The 20,039-nt window shown below is 34.9% G+C and overlaps 2 protein-coding genes and 1 pseudogene across 2 annotated transcripts in view; 2 read left to right on the plus strand and 1 right to left on the minus strand.

Annotated features, from left to right (window-relative positions):
* LOC108978284 (protein Wnt-5) overlaps positions 1-20,039 on the minus strand; it is a 154,770-nt gene that overhangs the window by 22,488 nt on the left and 112,243 nt on the right. The window contains exon 4 of the mRNA XM_018948473.1: positions 17,138-17,318. Coding sequence (XP_018804018.1) covers positions 17,138-17,318 — 181 coding nt within the window. The remainder of the gene's footprint in view (positions 1-17,137; positions 17,319-20,039) is intronic.
* Positions 3,516-3,967, plus strand: LOC108978287 (annotated as a pseudogene).
* On the plus strand, positions 18,416-19,068 carry LOC108978288. The gene is made up of 2 exons (XM_018948476.1): positions 18,416-18,643; positions 18,769-19,068. Exons 1-2 carry the CDS (start codon positions 18,470-18,472, stop codon positions 18,943-18,945), a joined length of 351 nt encoding a protein of 116 aa, XP_018804021.1. The 5' UTR covers positions 18,416-18,469; the 3' UTR covers positions 18,946-19,068.

A 20,039-nucleotide genomic window follows, 5' to 3' on the forward strand; every position in this document is an offset into this window, starting at 1 on the left:
CTGTTGATAATGCGAAGCTGAGACTATGAGACCCATATGCCCACAATAGACGAAAAAAACATAAAAAAACTCAACAACAAACGGTAAACAAAAAGGCGCCCGCAGCCACAGGCGTTGTTGCAATAAAATTATTATAAAAAGAGCGCCGGAGTCGAGAGGAGCAGAAGTCGAAAGCTCTGTGGGGAAAAGACTTTCAACAGCTACACTGCAATTGGCAACAATTTGGCGCAAATGAGTATAAACAATTGTTGCAAATGTAGTAAAAAGGGAATATGTGTGCATATAAATGCAAATTAATGCTGTTTTGAATCGCAGACGGATTTTTATACACGCACATACTTATACTTACTGCATTTCATATACAGAGATTCTTTAATGCTACCTTCAAAAGCTTTGCGGTCGACCAAAATGGTGGCAGGGCTCAAAATAAATCTTAAAACGAAAACGAAATCACATTAATAAAAATGAAATATTGGCAACATTTAATTATTGAGAAACAAGTTTCTTAAAAGCAGGTTAAGGCGAGCATTTAATTGAACTAAGAAAACCCCCAAAAAGTTGTATAATCAACAAGTGAACAGCCATTACAGCTATAGCATAACATAAAGTTATATACTTTATGTTGCACGCACTCCACAGCGTCGATGGTTGTAAGACATTGTCGTGCAACTGCAATTTTCCGGTAATAAATAATCCAATAGTGCGTTGCAAAAAGCCAAATGCAAAAGAAAACAGTTTAAGACAGATATAGCTACGATTACAAATTGTCGTATGCGCATTTCCAGATAAGGCTAAATAGTTGCATGCAACTTTTTACGCAACGTTTATCAACAACTACTTACACAAAGCACCCCAACAGCATCAGCGCGTATTTTTCATGCCAATACTGACTGACGTAATAGCCGCTAGCGATATGGAGCAATTTCGAGGCAACTACATACAAATAAATTATATGCAAGAACTATTGAACTACTACACACACAAACATGCGCCTCGTGCATTCCCTCGTAGTCATCTGTTGGAAAAGTTTGTCGTCGGCGCCATTTTGCAATGGAATCTGAGCCGGCACAGGCAAACAGAACTTCGTTGCAAGTCGTTCGTATAACAATGCAAGCTGTTAAGGAGCGCAAACACACATACACACCAATATACATCTTATAATGTATGAGTAACTATTTTTTAGTACTACACACTATAAAATGGCGCCAAGTAGTCCCACATACATACATACATATATCTATTAAAGTGTATATATGTGAGTTTATGTATGTGTATATGAGCCAACTTGCAACTTATAAGTTACAAAAGCTTATCGCTTTCCTTGCATGGCATTAGTAGAAGCAATTCTTGACATGAGGCAAATTGGATTTTCAAAGTGGATATCGTTCGATGCAACTTCTTTTATAGGAAGTTGACTTGTTTGCATGCATTCCAGCGTATATATGTATATACATATTTATGTGTAAATCCCTTCATTGTAAAAAGTTAGTTTTCGATTTTCTCTCAGATTAGCATTGCGATCTGCACAGTTTAGCGTTGAGTAGCTGCTTTTCCACCGAAAAGGCAAACACTCAAAGTTGCGAATTCCGACTGCCGGATTTAGTTGGGGTAACTGAGCGACTTTAGTTTGTTGGAAAAGATTCATGAATTGTTGTTGAAGTTAGATTTAATAAGAAATATCATTTCTAAATATAGAAGATGCATAATGTGATATGTGCAAGTATTGTAATTCTCATAATTCTCTTGCTGACTTTAAACTTTTTTCAAATACACAGTTTAATTTCGGAGTAGTGGAAACTCCGCTCTCATTTCGAAATTATAATTTCATAGAATTTGAATATTTGTGATACTTTTTTAATATTCTACAGAGTTCTGTACAAAGTTAGCTTATCCGTATACTGAAATATTTCGGAGTTGTCATATAGTTAGAAATATATATATTCTCACGAGCTTTGTTAGTTGTATAAATTCACAATAAAACTTATTCCAAAATTAGAAAAATATGAAATTTAGTATTTGCTAACTCCGAATTTTTCAAAGTTGACTTTCTTCAGAAATTATAGAATTTCAGCCGCTACCATTTTTATGTATGTGAAAAAAGTTTTTATTCAAAACTGTTTTCATATTTTCAAAATCATATATACATATGCCAACTTGGAACTGCGAATTTGAATCTGAAAATGTATTAATTTTGTTTTATATTCTGTAGGTTTCTGATAAATGTTAGCTTATGAGGATACTGAAATATTTCAGGCTTATCAGACAATTGTAAAACATATTTTTGCAGTATCCATTGTTTATATAAATACAACTAGGGATCAAACTTGTTTAAAAATTATGGAGATATAAAACATAGAATTTTTTAATACCGAATTTTTTTTTTTCAAAATAACATTTTAGAATTTCAGCAGCTGCCAGTTTCATATAAATCTTATTCAAATTTTTTTTTTAAATTTACAAAATCATACATATGTAAATCCCACCTTGGAACTCCGAGATATTCGGATAGTTAGAATTTGTTAATTTTTGATCTCTACAATATAACTCATAGTCAACTTTTGAAGCATTTTAATATTCAGAGAACAAAATAAACCGTTTATGTGAAAGTGATTCGAAGTAAGTATTTATATTAAATATTAAATTTTATATTTTATCTTAAATTTAAATTCACTGCTTCATTATAAGTAATTTTTTTTTTTTTGGATATTCGCAAATTTTCGGATTTTTTTCCTTCAGAAATAGTATATTGGGCACGACCTCTAGTTATTAGTTTTTAAAGTTTAAAAAAATTGAGGTAATATTATTCGTTAATTATTTTTTCGAACATTCATTCACTTTATCGTGTTTTTACGATTTGTTTACCAGTCTTCAACCAGTATTCGTCACCAATGAGCAAAAAAAAAACAAAACAAATCCCTAACTAATATAGCATACATTTTCTCAGAAGTCATCACTTCTTCGAAGTAGCTTAGAACCTAGAAAAATAATTTGGAATATGATTGATATGACTACTTACTTCGACAGTTGCCGTTAAAACCAATAATTGAAGAAGGATATATCTCTAGTATGTTTGTTTTGGTCAATAAATAGTAAGTACTTTTCTATAATTGTATATAGAATGTTAACTTCAACTATAATTATATCATATTTCAAGGGGCATACTTTCTTGGAAAATTAAACAGAAATTGTTTTAATATATACATATGTTATAAACTAGCCGAAAACTTTGTTAAATATATATAATTATCTTTATATATATATACATATATGCTTATCAAATTAATTGATAGGCCACTTATGTACCAAACATTAACAATTAGTTATGGGTGTTTACGCTCAAATCAAAAGTTACAAAGAAAATATATGAGGCTATTATAAGAAAGCCTCTACGGCTTATCAGAATATTATCTCTAAAAACGTTCGAATCAAATTGCAGTTATTGCGATATTCAAAATAACTATAAAAAGCAGAGGAGCTAGACAAAAATTTATTACTTAACCTAATAGCGCTCGAGAATGAAGACTGCCGTGTAAATTTATGTGCTCTTCACACTTTTCGCCGTTGCCTTTTCTGGGAGCTCGACTTGGGGTGTACGCAATGCCACTGATGTATTCTTATTCAGTAAGAACGTATTTAAACCAGCTATAGCCCATCAAGTACAGTACGTTTATTTTGACATACCCGAAACGGTAAGTAATTTAACAGACAGAACTATATTTTTCTAAATATCTTTATTTGCAACATATTTAACTTTTACTTTTTTACTAATTTCAGTTCGAAAGCAATAACAGTGTAATCAGTGTAATATATTTGCAAGACCAGTTCAAAAATAGTTCGGGCCCGTCGAACATCTTATACTACGGTGGACCTGGTTGGACTTATGCATCTATACAGATGAGAACGTATACTAGTGTTGGTCTAAACGTTACCTTTGAGGTTTACGGAAAACAAAGAAAATATTATTAAATAAAAATCAGCACACTGCATAAAAAATATAGTTTTCATTAACAGATATTAAGAAAAATATATCATATGGCTAATCTATTTGATAATCATTAAATAGTTTTTCAAAGTCAGAGTAAAGTGCTTATTGCTTTGCAAATACTCTTATGAGTCCATATTTAGTAGATACACGGAGGCTAGAACAATCTTTTTAGCATTAGAGTACATTGTGCTCAGAAAAAAGGTTAAAAAATAAGTCCTGTTCGGTATATTAGAGGCAGAATTTTTGTTCAGTTAAGTGTTATCTTTATTACTTTATTGTAAATGAAATTATGTGATTTATTTTCCAATGATTTGTATCGACAGCGAGCACTAAATTAATATTGATTGATTCTCGCTTGAAACTTTTCAATATACCTTTTGTTTACCTTAACGAAGACAAAAACCCTTTTTATGTTCTCTGACCCTTTTGTTTACCTTTAGCAGGCTCAGAAACTCTTTTAAGATCAATGCGCCTAGTAGTTATTGTCTTCGATATGGATCATTGGCGATAAAGTTTCTGACCTTCTTCCATATGATCTTGAAAAAGTAAGGACTTGGTATTTTCAAAAAAAGTAAGATATCCATCTAAAGATACAACATCTTCTGCGCCGATATAATTCCTAAATATAATATTATACAAGATTTTCGAAAAGCGAGATATAATTTCATTTCAAAAAACAGGAAAAGGAAACTCAATTTTAATTTTTTAATCGAATATATTATCATTTGAATGGCCACCACGACTTCTTGTGCAGGAACGAATTGAATATACCTAATTTACTAGTACTTTTTCCACTAAATCAAGTGGTATGTCATGAAATAGTCCTTTCTAAAACTTGAATAGAGTCTGATTAATTGCTAAAGACCAATAACTTCAAATAATCCCACAAGAAGTAGTCTACTGGTGTGGCGAATTGCCCCGTCTTGTTAGAACCATCATCATCGTCTTCCAATTGTGACCATAAAAAGTTAGTTATCATTGATCTTACCATCCATTGACAGCAACGGTGTCACTAGCTTCATTTCGAAAAGAGTACGGACCGATGATTCCACCAGACCAAAACAACACCAAACTGTAAGATTATGTAAGGACTGCTGATGAATAATTTGTGAATTTTCTTCGCAGCAGAATCGACAACTTTGTTGAGTCTCATCGGAGCAGATGATTTTCTTAAAAAAATCGTTATCGTTATCAAGTCGTTCCAAGGCAAAATCAGCAAATTTTCGACATCTACGGTGGTCCAATGGCTTCAATGCAATGGTTCTTGAGTGAGAACAATTTTATACGAATGCAACAAATCCTTTCTCAAAATCCGCAAGGTTGTGGTTTGAGACAGTTCCAATACTTGGAATATACAAATTCTTATATTTAGCAACACTTGCAGGACGGCAGAAATATTTTAATTACGTTTGGTGGTTCATTGTTTTAGTGGCACTTGAACATTATGTAAGGAAATTGTACGCTCGAATTTTTCACAGGTATACGATTATTATGACCATAAAATGGCAAAAGCTCGCTAAAAATTGCAGTTGGAGAACGATTATTTCGATAACAAAATTTAATAATTTGTAAACATTGCTCTTGCATATATCTTTCCATCATGAAATTATAATAATATTAGTGAATATAATGAAAAAATTAAAGAGCATGACATATTAAAAATGGCCGGTACAACACATTGAAGTCATCCCATTGGAAAACAAAGGTAGTAATCCCCTTCCGTTTCATGATAATTGTCTGACATTTGGTGTGAAGGGATTTTTTATAGTTTTCCATTTTTCCTTTTATTTTCTACCTTCATGTTTTATGAGAAAAACAAAATTGTACACATATAAGAACTTAAGAATTTGATTAAGAATAGCCCTTACCTGATTTTCGCTTTGGGAAAATTATTGGCTCTGACCCTTGCAAACCGAACGAAATCAATTTGAAACGATCTCTACAATTTATTTTATTTCATTGCAGTATCAGTGTACAAAGGTGAATGTTGGGAAGCCCACTAAAGCATATTTATAGTATTTTATACAAGTATGTATTAAGAAGTATTGAGCCACCGCAATATGCAACGCAATTCATAAGCAAAATTGATTGGACATACAACAAATGCGGCTCCCACCCAACATCCCAGCCAGCAAGAACAGAAAACGTAATGTAATACTAACATATTTATGGCATGAGAGTGCGTAAGTGGATGCTTAAGGCGTAAGCATGCAGGACTATGATTTGTCTACAAAAGCTATTGCAACTGAAGTTCGGGCAAACAATATGCGGTTAACTGTAAGTGATTGTGGGTTGTTTACGCAATCTATTAGTGGGTGGGATACGGTGAGCAATAAATATTGACAGTGAAGATTAGATGGGGAGAGAGTGTTGCGGACTGATTAGTAATAGTTGCAATATGTTACTGAGCCCCCAGAACAGACATAAATCGAAATGTGGGCAATAAGATTTTCGAGCAAAAATGTGCGACTAAACAATGCCTGCGACAATATTCTACGACAGATAGATAGAATAGATCGGCAGATGTGTGTCTTGGCACTAAAATAGAAGATAAATGTGCATGTGCGCACTCCCCTAATACCGGCAATTTAAACCACAAAGCCACTGTAGATGTCATGCCACTTATGTACAGCAGTGTAGAAGCAACCACAGCAAACGTTTGAAATGCAACGGAGCCCTCAATTTGTGTGAGTCGGAGGCACAAATCGTAAACAGTCACCTTTGCCACGAATTGAGACGAATGTCAATAGCAGGGGCACATACTACTGATTGCCTGTCACATCACAAAAAGCAAGCACATTAAGCACAAGCACATACTTTTTTCATACGATTTCTTGTTGTTGCTGTGAACTTGTGGCAGCTATGCCAAGTTGTGGAGACAGCCATTAATACGCTCTGTTTTAAACTGTTTGTGACACGACTTCTGTTGTTATCTACTACCAAATGTTGTCTGCTGTGGCACATGCACACACTTCCGTCAGCATGTTGCTACCTGCTGTTGGCACTTGTGTTGCTTAAGACACACACCACGCGCTCACCGCCCTTGCCTGCTAACGGAGTCGCTCGGATGGATACACTCGTTAGAGTCATCTTTTATTTGCACGCTTCTGTTTAATGTGTGGTTTTTATGACAACAACAAGCAATTGTCGGCTGTCTTTGTGCGGTACTTAGCCTGGCAGAACTTAAGACGTACACACACACACAAGCCGGAAGTTGGAGGGCATCCTGTGAATAACAGGTAATTACCACAATAATTTCCCACTAATCTCAATAAATTAAATGAAAATTTAGGTGTCACTCTCGAGCGCTCATCAAAAGACGTTAAATATGTTATTTGCACTGCCTGCAATTTTAAACATCTTAGTGTCGCTCTTCAAGTGTCAAGTGGCCCCTCAAAGGAAACAAAAATTGAAGTTCTCATATTTTTGTTTTAATTCTTGTAATATGCATTTTTATGTATTTTGCACACATTTTCTATCGCATGACATCAGCTGCCACAAAAAACGTGATATAAAAAATCGAAAATTCGATACACTTGCTTGTCATATGGAATAGGCGCACAGCTATGTGCCATCAGCAAAAGCAACACAATTAAACAACTATTTGAAAATGGCGCCAAGCCGGTAGCTTAGGAAAGAAATAACATTGATAGATATTTTTGTAATTCTGCAGCTGGCAACCATTTCTATGAAGGATTGTGTTATTATTTCTGAAGACTTTAAAACTTATATACATAAATACAATAAATATAATTATAATAAGTGAGCAAGAGCTAAGCTCGAGTGTGTATTAAGTATTTGGGGGCTAAGATAAGTATTGACCTGATTCAACCCATTTTTGATTCATGGCTATCTAATTTCAAAAGCAACGTCTTCCCCGAACTCCCAAAATAACAGGGGATCAAAGTAGAGGTTCATTTTTCAATCGCCTTTTTTGAAAGATCACGCGTGAGGCGTGTCAATGTGCTATTTTTTTCGACATTATTCGGCATTTCTACATGGAAAGACTTACCCCTGAACAAATCGTTCATCTTTATTACGTAAAATTCACATTAATTATGGTCAACAAAGTCGGCATACCGATCTCAAGACCCACCATTCATTATTGGATAATATTCGACTGAATAGACTATGATGTCGAGCCAAATTTTGCGAGGAGACCCATTTCTGACTCATATGGGAAAAAAAGCAAAACTGCCGCATTTGAGACAGGGAGCAACCTGAAAAGATGGTGTGGTGGAATCTTCGGCCCATATTTTTGATAAAATACTATTTGCTGCCTGAAATTGAAGACCGTGACCACGACGATATTAGGTTTCAACAAGACGGCGCCACTTCCCACAGATCGCCTCAATCAATGGATTCATTGAGAGAACTCGTCGGTGAGCAGATAAGTTCTCGTTCTGGGCCGGTCGATTGTCCATCAAAATCGTAAGATATCATACCGTTAGACTTTTTCAGTATGGATCAAGCGTGTCATTCACCGGTTACCAGTCTAAACGCTCTTACGAGTCATCGAAAATTGAACTGAACGACCATACTATTTGAGATGTAGCCGCGGTCAACATTTGAAAGAGATAATCTTCAAAAAATTAATGCTTAGGAATGTTTCTGCCTCGAAGTGGATCATCTTTTATATCTTATAACTTGAACTATATTTTCAACATGTATTCGATACATGGGACTAACAGTTACTTGCCGATTTGGGTTTTAGAAAAGCAGACATTTCATACCGCACTGTATGTTTGAACAGCAGTATACTTTGTTCGGTTCGCTACTTTCTAATGCTTGTCAATAAACGACAGCAAATAAGTACTAAAAACTGCTTTCAAATTTGGATTTCATTAAAGCATAAATATTAAGTACTATTTATAGAGAAATTCAAAACTAACTTCATACTAAACTATAGCTGTAATGAGTTCAAAATCAGGAGCATAACAATGTCCTAAAAAAAAGTATTTAATCATGAGTTATCATAAAAAGAAACCATTTAGAAATAGTCTGAAACAAGTTTAAAAATATTCTAGAATCCTTTAAAGCACATTGCTGTCATTTGCTAGTATCGCACATCAAAAAATTGGTCGAATTGAGTCAACCATAAAAATCACGTAAGTAGTCATGTTTGCCACACTCTTACTCACGTACCGGTTGAAGTAAATGCGTGTAGTCACTACCCCAAACATCGCACCGTAATTTCTTTAACCTTTTGCCGCCATTGAAATTTTCTACTCCACACAATTGGATGCTTGCCAACGTCGATTGCTGTGAACCCATTCGAAAAGGACATGGCACGCGTCGTCTATTACAAAAAAATTCCTCTCTGACTTGCACAACTCACTAAGCAAGTTCGCATACCAGCCATTTTATGCACTCCAATGTCCTCAGCATTCACTCGCAAACTACTTCGACTCGCTCTACAACGTTCACATCGCTGTTCTTTATGGTAGACATTAAATATCCCGTTTTCGTGCACAGTTTACGCATTTGCATGCGATAACGGGTATCGTTGCGGTGAAAACCCGCGAAAACGTGTCGCTCACGCGATAGTCTTTAGCGGTACTTTTATGTTTATTTCCGTTTTTAGCGGAAGCTTCGTTAAATTTAGTTGATTTTTATCCTTATTGGCAAATTAGTGGGTCAGGCGAACAGCTTCATGCAGTAAGCGAATACCAAAGTTACCGAAAACAAAACGTAACTATTTGTTGTGTGCGTTTTAGAAGCATACATAACGGCGCTCGGACATATAGTGGTTGCTATTCACACATGCCCCTGAATTTCCTTTGAAAATACTTGCTTGAAATGCTGTGTGCTCGAAACCTTTACTTGTGTTGGTATTACTATCCACCAACTGGTCAGTCCATTGATGGTTTGTACCCAGCAGTGACCAACGACACGTAATTTCTACTCCATGTTTTGTGTTTCTCACTTTTCTAAGCACAATCATATTTGTATGTGCATGTGTGTGTGTAGTTGGAAGTAAGCACGCACTGCCTTTTCTCTTTTCTGCTTCAAAATTGTTATTTTTCGTCTATCTAAACTTTCGTTTTCTCACTTCAACTATAATGGGCGACCAGCTGTGGCAGCAAGTTGCCTGCTTGCCAGTAACTTTTACATCCTGTTGCCGCCACAAAGCACACACACGGGTTCTGTCCATTTTTCAACAAAGTTCCTTACAACGCTCACTATAAATATCACTCGCTATTATTTGCTCATATGTCTGTTTGTATGTGTGCCTGTCTGCTGGCGGCGCCCTTGACTATCAGCCAGCACAGTGCGGCACGTCCCAACACTTGTTTGTCCTGCCACATGGAGACTGCCAACAAACACACTTACACACATGCATGTGTCTTCCTGCAGCAGTTTGTTTGTGTTCAAATATTTCTAAGCTTTGTCGACGCCACGCAAACTCGTTTCCCACACCACAGCGGGGAAACTCTTCAGCCCACAGACACTTACGTAGACTTATATACATATATGTTTGTGCATATAAAGTAATATCCTTGCAGCCCGGTTTTTGTTGTCGTTGCGCTTTTGTGGGGTCGCTGCAGCATTTGCCTTCTGCTGGCGGTTGTCTCATAAACGTTTCACTAGACTCCATGTGGACTCACTTAGTTCATTCGTAGCTCATATAATGGGGTTGTTTTGTTGCCGAGTGGAAGCGGATTTCAGGAAAAATGTATTGTATCAAACACAAAATCAAATAATATCTTTGTTATTTCACATCGCTGTTGTCTGCTTTTCTTTCGAGTATTATTTGTGCATATGTAGCATGCTAAGTTATATGCTGCCCTCATATACAAGTGACGACTTCCTTTTCCTTTATTGTTGTTTACGCACGCCACTTTGTCGTTGTGCGGTTATTGACCACTTTTTTTCTCTTTCATTGAAGTAGTTGATTTGTTGCAATGCAATATTATTTGGTTGTGTCCATAAAGTGACATTTATATTTATATATTGGCGTATTTGTGTAGCAGTTATAGTGTCATTTCTTAATAATATTTACTTAGATTTATGAGAAATTTGTAATTTATGAGAAAACTGTAATTTAAGATTCCATTGTAATTACAGCTCGGTTGTGCAACACCTTCGATATTACCCTAGATATATACAGCTGCTGGTAAAATCTCAAAACTTTTCTCTATATATTTACGGTATCATATTATGTGAAGCGGATTTTTGTTTTTTTTTTGTTTTTTTGTATATTAAGATTACAAATATTCAGAAAGTAAAATAGTAAACGGAATTCCAAAAATAAGGTTTTTAAAAATATGATTACAGAAATTTCTCTGGTTAGTTCTCAAATCAATGAAGCAAGTCCACAGGTTCTTTGCAGAAATATCCAAAGTTAAATTTGGATAAGGTAAAAACAAATAAAGATCTACAAAAATAAAAACAAAATTCGCCTTAATATTATCTTGCAAATTGTACAACCAATTTTCTTAAATTAGTTAAGAAAATACAATATTTTCTCCAAAAATGTTTATTATTGAAAACGAAACACTTCACGGTTCCCTTTAGAGAAAATTTTCAGCACAAACATTTCTAGAGCTAGTTAAATTCACAGCTTATTGGAGTATTTGAAATATTATTTATCTAATGCATATATGGTTTCATTCATATGTTTACTTTAACTTAAAAGTCTTTAAGTACCCATAACAAAATAAAAAATAATAATAATTAAAATATAAAACTGTCACATAGCACAGACGATTGCTGTGGCAATGGGTAATAAATTTAATATATATACCGTCATTTACCTAAGCCACCAAAGCTACAAAAATCAAATTCCCCCATCGCAAATATTATAAGAACTCCTACAGACACTGTGAAAACTATTAAAATCTAATGTTAACCCCGCTCACTCCGAATATAACGGGACTGTTAAAAACTGCTAAAATCACGACAAATCAATAACTTAATACGCCGGAGACATTAAATTTTACAATCGAGATATTATGAGAGGAATTTGTAGAAGCCGGGGTAACGTCTGACTTTTAGGTGATGTCACATATCTCGGGACCCGCCTGACCAATTTCAACCAATTTCGGTGCGCGACATTCCCCTGACAGTCTTAAGTTTCGGTGTGAATCGGTTTCAGATTTTAATTCCATTTGAAGCTTTTACTTTTCAGCATCCAAATCAAAAATGAATTAAAATATGAGGATAAAACCATATACGAATAGTACATTTGAGGTGCGTCACCTAATGTTTAGTCATAAAATTTATTTCGTAAATCGAAACAAAGTTGTTCAAGCTCCTAAGTACTGAATATGTGAACCCAATGGTGTTAGTTGACTACTTATCGAAAATATCGATCAATGTGTAAGATAAATAATTGAAACTCATAGATAATCCTTTCCTAATAGTAGTATGTCTGTATACTACAAATTAATGGAATCTAGGTATAACTGTCTTTAGCCCCATATATTTCGAAATTCCGGGTGTATTTATACCACATACATACATTTATCAGCTAATATGTGGGTTATCTTAATGAAATTAAGAAAACGTGTCTTTCTTATAGTAGTGTACGTTTGTACTTGGAATGAAAAAAATCTGGTGAAAACTCACCCAAAGACCCCATATAAGTAACTAGTCTTACATATGTACCTGAAGAAACTTCCTTGACTGTAATCCTTGCCCGAGTACGAAAGGTTCAGTTACATCCAAACTTAGCTCTTCCTAACTTATTTTTATATAAAATAGTTGCTTTTGAGCTCGAGTAGCGTCAGTCGCTTATTATCATGTATCAAAGTCTTGGTAAGACGCAGCGCTCAAATATGATACGGAGAGCAGAAAAATGACAAATCAATGACAGATTGCTCAATCTAAAGAATTTTGGTAATAATAAACTGTAGATAACTAGTTATTTTCTTGTTGTGGGCCTATTTGTTTAAAAATTGCGAAATTTTCTTTAGATTTTCTCTTCAAATTTTCTATTATTCACAGCAATAAATGAATTTTAAAAGCCAGAGAAAACGTGCTTTGGAAAAAAAATTTAAAAATCATTGTAAAATATTGGGCATTCAACATTTCATGTAATAGATTGGAAATAAAAATTTTATGCTGCCAAAAGAAATATATTAAACTTTTTACTTAAATTTTTTAAATTTTCCCAATTTTATAACATTTAATAATTTTTTTATAAAATCTAATAAATTTCATAAACAAATTTTAATGTTCATATAAATTCTGGTCTGATGTAGTCAAATATGACCTTCCATTTACCGATTAAATCAAATACCGACTCAAATTTCCATTCATTGGCACTTTTGGGGGTTTTGAGGCATTTAAGCTTTAAACTTCAAATTTAAACTTTCACAATTTTCACTTTAAATGCTAACAATTGCACTCAAAAGCAAAACAGTTAACCCCTTGGCTTAATGCAACATTAAATGCCCGTTTCGCAGCCATTCACCTGGAAATATAATACTTTTCTTTGCTACGATTGATGTCCTGCCAAAACAACTACAACAACAGCAGACAACGTGTAAAAAAGTAATGCAGCAACAAATTGCCTATCATTATGCCACAAATAACTGCGTTTATCTACAATAAAAGCAAATCAATTTGAATTATGTGCCGCCAACAAAAACCCGTTAACCATAAATGGATGGGTATGAAAGCACAAATTTAACCCAAACAACAAAAACAAAAAAAAAAAAAGAGAAAATGAAAAATAAACGCAACTCGATTTCAGTGCATAAATCAAAGAGCGCGCGAGTTGTTGTAACAGCGAAATCGACAAAAACAACAAACAGAAACAACAACAACAAGTGGAGTGCCATGAAATGATTGATACAATTTGGCGGGTAAACTGACATTGCAAATAAGTATTATTACGAGGGGTGGTGGGTGGAGGAACACTACAAAATTTGCTGCTTGTGTGGGGGCGGGGAATAACTACAAGCCTATTTGCAGGCGCACAGCCACGGCCATAACAGCGATTCGGTTGGTTGTGGCATATGAGTATATGCAAATAAATTTCCATACTAAAATGCATGCGCTTGTTGTTGGTGTAGTTGAAAACTAACTGCGCAGTAAACGGACATAACAACAAATCACAAAAAAAAAAAAAAAAAAAAAAAAAAATAAATTCGACGCGGAAATTTGCGGCAAATATTATGTGTGTCAAGGCGCGTGGTGTGGGCGCGGAGGCGGGGGGCAGTGGGTGCAGCTGAGTTGCAGCAGATGAGCAATATACCGTGATAATTTATGCACCCCAGTGGAAAAGCGTCAAGTTTGTGCATTAAAAATGGCCACAAGCGGCACACGGACGGGACACGCGCTTCAATAACGCGCCGTGTGTGTATATGTGTGTATGTGTGGGCATAAAGCGCGCAACAGAATGTTATGCCGGTTTGTAAAAGTATGTGAAGTCGGCAAAAACAATAAATTATTACACACTTCCAACAGCCAAAGTTGCATGCCACACACATACACACACGCATGCGAACATACGCCAACTCACATCGATCGAATTCGGCAGACACGCCGGTGCGAGGTGAAAGTGGCAGACGCACGAGCGGCTATGTGGAGTTCGGGGCTTAAAGGTTGAAAGTATGCGCATTTCGAAAATTCTCCAAACGACATTTGCAGTTATGGGCAATTTTGCATGCAAAAACAATAGCAATAACAATGTATGTATATGTAGCTAGTGCAACGAGAAATCTGCGTTTGAGTACAGCAGCAGCAGCAGCCACAACAAAAATAACAAACGGTGGAGATAAAGCGCTGCCAACAACATTAGTGCGGCATCGACACACTTGCCGCAGGCAAATAATATTGCCGCATAAAAGTGTATTCGTGTGTGCGTAAAAGGCTTGTTGTTTGTTGTAATGTGTGCGCGTAAGTTACTTTTTCTTATGGTGCACCGCTTTTTGCGTTTGTTGTTGGGCTCTTTTTAGCGTTTTAATACTTTTTATGTAGCTCAAGCATATTTTATGGGTTGGTTCTTTTTTTTTTTTTTTTTTTTTTTTTTTTTTTTTTTTTTTGGTTTTTTTTTTTTTTTTTTTTTTTTTGGTTTGTTTCATTATGCGTGCAAACCTTTTTGAAGTTTTTGTTTTTTCGATGTCACTTAATTCGATTGGTCAACTTTTGGTTACGCGCTGCGCAGTTTTTGCGTGCAACTTTTATTTTGTTCTCACTTAAAATTATGAAATATGCTCTCTATGGCAAATTGCGGTCAATTAACGGTTGATGAAACTATGAAAAAGGTGGAGAACACGAGCTTCAAGCGAGTTGTGAAGTTTGAGAATGCAAATTTAAAGCTTCTTTCTGATATATTGTTGAACAGTTTCGACAAAATATTCAAAAACTCATGTCTTGTCATCACTTATGATTACTTTGAAGAATAAAAGGTTCCCAGATACATTGTTAGAAATATCTTTTGAGACATCTAATAAATGCCGTTTTCGCAAACATGAAGGTCTTTTGGCTAGTCTACCATTGACACGCATTATACCCAAAACTTTAACCATATTTATAGCCAAAACATTAACCGAAATATGTTAAGTCGGCCCATAAGTGATGTTGATATCTTTGTATGCGCGACGATTTTCAAGCATATTTTCTTTAACCTTTTTGGAGCTATCGTCATTAGTAATGGTGGACAACTCGCACGTGCCAAGCCTTCACTGAATGCGTTTTGCCACTCATATACCTGTGTTCGTAAACGCCCCCAAACACTTCCGGAACATTTTGAATACTTATGTATTTGGTTATTTCGGGACAAGTTTAATACCTGAGTTAATCATATTAATAAATGTAACGTAAATAAATCTTTATTATCTTCTTCAGTCTCTGGTGTATTCAAGTGTACTATAAAAGAAAAATTCGCTTTAAGTACCTAATTCATTTATGATAAATAATTATTTAACAAATAAACTTGGCAGTAAACAAGTAAAAAGAGTAGACGAAAAATTTTTTCGTATTTCTAATCAAATTTCAACATATTTTTTTTTTATGTATAATGAGCTTTAATGAACCATTTTGCCATTTTTCCATCAGTGTACAACTTTTCTGGTTTCTCGGCGAAAAACTGCGGCAAGTAATTTTCAGAGGCTTTCCTTGAAGCCAAATTTGCTCTATTAAAGGAGTTCTGCATCAACTGAAACAAATGGTAGTCCGATGGTTCGATTTCATTTCGTTTCCACAAAGTTGCGCACATGTTAATTCGGTCCATTGAATTTTTCACAGGGTACCCAAACATAGAGTTTCTTTTTGTAGCCAGCCATTTTTAAATGGTTCAAACCCGTTTGATGATGAATTATAAGTTCCTTAGCGATGCCATGGCCGCTTTTGTGATGATCCTAGTCAATCTTTTCTATAATTTCACCGACTTTTCCAACGGTAGGTCGATCAGAGCGAAGTGCAGCCTTCACATCGAAATTCCCCGAATGGAAGCTAGCGAACCATGCTTGTACTACGCGAACTGATACAGTATCGTCTCCGTAAACTTCACAAATTTTATTGGTGGCTTGCATGGCATTCTTCTCTTTTTTATACGTACTATAAATTTCAAAATATAGCGAATTTCTTCATTTTTTTCACTCATTCATTCCAGTTGCAACTATTTTTAACTTCCCCAAATCTAATTCTTTTTTTTGGATAAATGATGCTTGAAATCTCACCCTTCCAACACTATTTGACACACAGATTGGTAGTATTGAAGATATACGACTACAACGACATCTGTTGACAAAATAGAAAAAGACTCTTTCGACTAACCAATATTTCACTGCGATTTTGACATCCAAAGAATTTATTTGGTTATTTCGTTTATTTCTTAAAAAAGCTTTCTTGTGGACGACTGCAAAAGGGTAAGGATGCTTTGCAAGAACGCAAGGCAGTTAGGAGTTATATAAAATCATAGTTATAACCATCAGGCTGATTTGTTATCAATAATATTTATGCAACTAGCCTCTCAAATAGTCTCCAGCTTACTCTACCTTATACTAACTGTATGTCAAATTTTGGGTACAACTATTTGTATTGTTTGCTTTATATAATAATTGCTATAGGATAATTTGGTTTCAGGAAATACATAAAACCTGGCAACAAACAAAAAAGGGAAATTTATGAATTTATTAGCTTTTGTTCTATTTAGTTATTTAAAATATATTTTTTTGCGAATTTTCTGCATATACTTACTTGTAAGCAAACTCCAAATTATCGCCACAGCCACCCCACGTCCAATCATCGTGCAATTGCTTAGGGCGCGAACCACGCGAACAACCACATGACGCCAATTGCCCATCGCGGCAGGCGCGAGCTATAAAACTGGTCACCATAGCAGCGGCAAGCGCGTGAATGAAAGCCATTTCCGGTGAGCCTGCAATGAAAATGTGAGGGTGGTTAATTTAGGTGTTCATAATATATTTATAATGACGCTCAAAACTGTATTTAATATGGGTTTATGTAGTAATGCCTTGACAAATTTAAAACTTGCTTTCCTGTATATTGATATATGAAAATATATTTTGGGGTTTCAATTAATATAAGGATCTTTAATCGATACGCTCGTCAAAGTAAGCTGTGTCGAAAGCAACATTTGTCGCTCTGAGTGACACGTTGAAAAACATTTGACAGCGTAACGGTGCCTTATCTAGCCAGAGGAAATAGGTTTGCATCGCACGAAAAACCATTTTTGGGTTCTTTCTCGCTACAATGTGTCATAAAAGCATCCGTCCAGTCGAATTAAGGTTATTTAATGGGGATCATAGGTATTTTATGTTCATCCTTAGTTTTATCTTTTTTATAAATAAAAGTGTGTTAGAATTTTTTGAGTGATAAACGAAGAATACACCGAGACCTTAGGAATATTGTGCCCTCTCCTGAATCAGAAAGACTCAGACTTATTACTATATTCATATGCCAATACTTGATTTAAAGAAGATATTTGCTATCTGTTTATTACAGAACCTAAATATATAATATATATTATACTTATATAATATATAAGTTGAAACCTTTACAATTAAACTTGTCTACTCTCCGGTCTGGTTAAGCCTACACTCAAGCTTTTATTGATTTCACCTGATTAAAATTGTTAAAAATAAATGATTGCGAACTATATTTCCTAGAAGATAATCGATTTTACTGTTGTTTCGTCAATTCATGTTGACAAATCACATTCAGCAAAATGGCAAATTTGAAATAGGTAGATGGTTATGGGGCACTTCAATTGAGAAATGAGGAAAAAGTACAGCCGTCAAATCAATAATAAATTTTAAAATTTCATGACTACCACATGCCATAAAACATGACAAAATACAGTATCAGCACTGATAACTATTTGCGCTGATTAAATTGTATAAGTATATCAATGCTTAGTAGAGTTCTTAGAAATACTACGTTTGATAAGGAGTAATTATACATTTAGTATATAAAGCAAAGAAATTTCGGTAAAAGTCAACAGTAGCTATTGTCTATTCATGCAATTAGCTGAAATCAAATAGCAAAGTTAAAATACTATTGATCAACATGAAAGTTATTGTGCAAGTTTGCATGCTCTTAGCCTTGGGGACAATTACTTATTCCACAAGCTCAACTTGGGGTGTGCAAAATGCTACCGATTATCTACTTATCAATAAAAAAGTAACCTATCCAGCAGTAGGAAATGTTGTGCAGACTTTCTACTTCGATATTCCAGAATCGGTAAATTATATAAGAAGTTATCTGGAACGTAGTACTTCTGAACCTAATAAAGTTTTTATTGCCATACGACTCATTTTTGCACCAGTCCATTGCAACACTAATTAATAACTGATTTTTATTTACAGTACCAGAGCAATAACAAAGTAATTAGCGCCATTTACTTGAGAGACCAATTCCAGAACAGTTCAGGTCCCATTAATACTTTGCTGACTGGTGGACCGGGTTGGACTTACGCTTCGATACAAATGAGAACTCAAGCTGGCTTTGGTTTAAATGTAACATTTGCTGTTTATGGCAGATAAAACTATGAATAATTAAACATTTTTAACGTAAGAGTGATAGTAAATATGTAACTTATTATTTTACTCGCTCGGTGGGCGAAATATTGAAACAGTTTATAGAGATCGATTTTAACATTTTTGAAAGTGATCTGTGTGCTTCTAAGTCATTTATTTCGCAAGTTTTCGCTCATTTAATAGTTTTCCGTTACGAAAAGTTGCTGGGTTTTCTCCCATTTTAGCGGCGTATAAGGAGCTAAAAGCATTTGTTTCTAGCTTCGTCTTAGGTATGGTGTTTATAATATACAATATTAATAGCAACCCTCGACATTGCATTTTTTATAATGCTTTATGAAGTAATGCCTAGTCAAACTTAGACAAATATGAAAATGAAAGTTTCCCCAAACTAACAAATTGTATTTAGCATATTGGCGCGCATTAAGGGGAAAGCAATTAATTTAACACTCCTTAAATCGATAAACTCATCGAAGAGCTCTGAGCCGAAAGCAGCATTTGTCGCCCTGAGTGACACGTTGAAAAGCATTTGACAGCGCAATGCTAGCACAGTTAACCAGAGTTTCAAAAAGCTATCTTGTATATTAGCTTGTATGCGTGTGTTTGACTGTATGTATGTGTGACCTGTCAACAATATATAACAGTCCATCAGCAACGGCTGCCTATGACACTAATCAACTTCCATTTTATTCAAGTTTAATGCCAAATTAATAATGCCAATATTAATGCATAGAGTACTGACGCAAATACCACGCTTATATGTTCATATATACATGTATGTATATCAGAGGGGGTCGATTTACAGGGAGACATAAAAATGGAAAAAATCGTGTATACTGGAAATGTTCTATGGATCTTTCTGAACAACTTTTCGTCAGAGACTATGATTCTAAAGAAAATTTCGATTTTTGGTGCAAAGTTTTTTAGGTTCTGTAAAACTTTGGTCGTCAGTTTTTGAGATATCCCAATAAAATATAATAATTGGGTGCATTTTGAGATTCTATGGATAATTTGTCGGAATGGGCCAGATTGGACAAGTATATCACATATCAGCCATATAACTGATTAATCAGATATTTTAGATTATTCTCAGTGTAGTTCTG

Source organism: Bactrocera latifrons, unplaced genomic scaffold, assembly GCF_001853355.1.
Source record: "Bactrocera latifrons isolate USDA-ARS-PBARC rearing strain unplaced genomic scaffold, ASM185335v1 scaffold_12, whole genome shotgun sequence".
Classification (NCBI taxonomy): Eukaryota; Metazoa; Arthropoda; class Insecta; order Diptera; family Tephritidae; genus Bactrocera; species Bactrocera latifrons.

Excerpts from the sequence above, each read along its gene's own strand:
- LOC108978288 (XM_018948476.1), top strand. The coding sequence starts at position 18,470 with ATGAAAGTTATTGTGCAAGTTTGCATGCTCTTAGCCTTGGGGACAATT. Across the intron at positions 18,644-18,768 it reads ACTTCGATATTCCAGAATCG|TACCAGAGCAATAACAAAGT; the intron begins GTAAATTATATA and ends TTTTATTTACAG.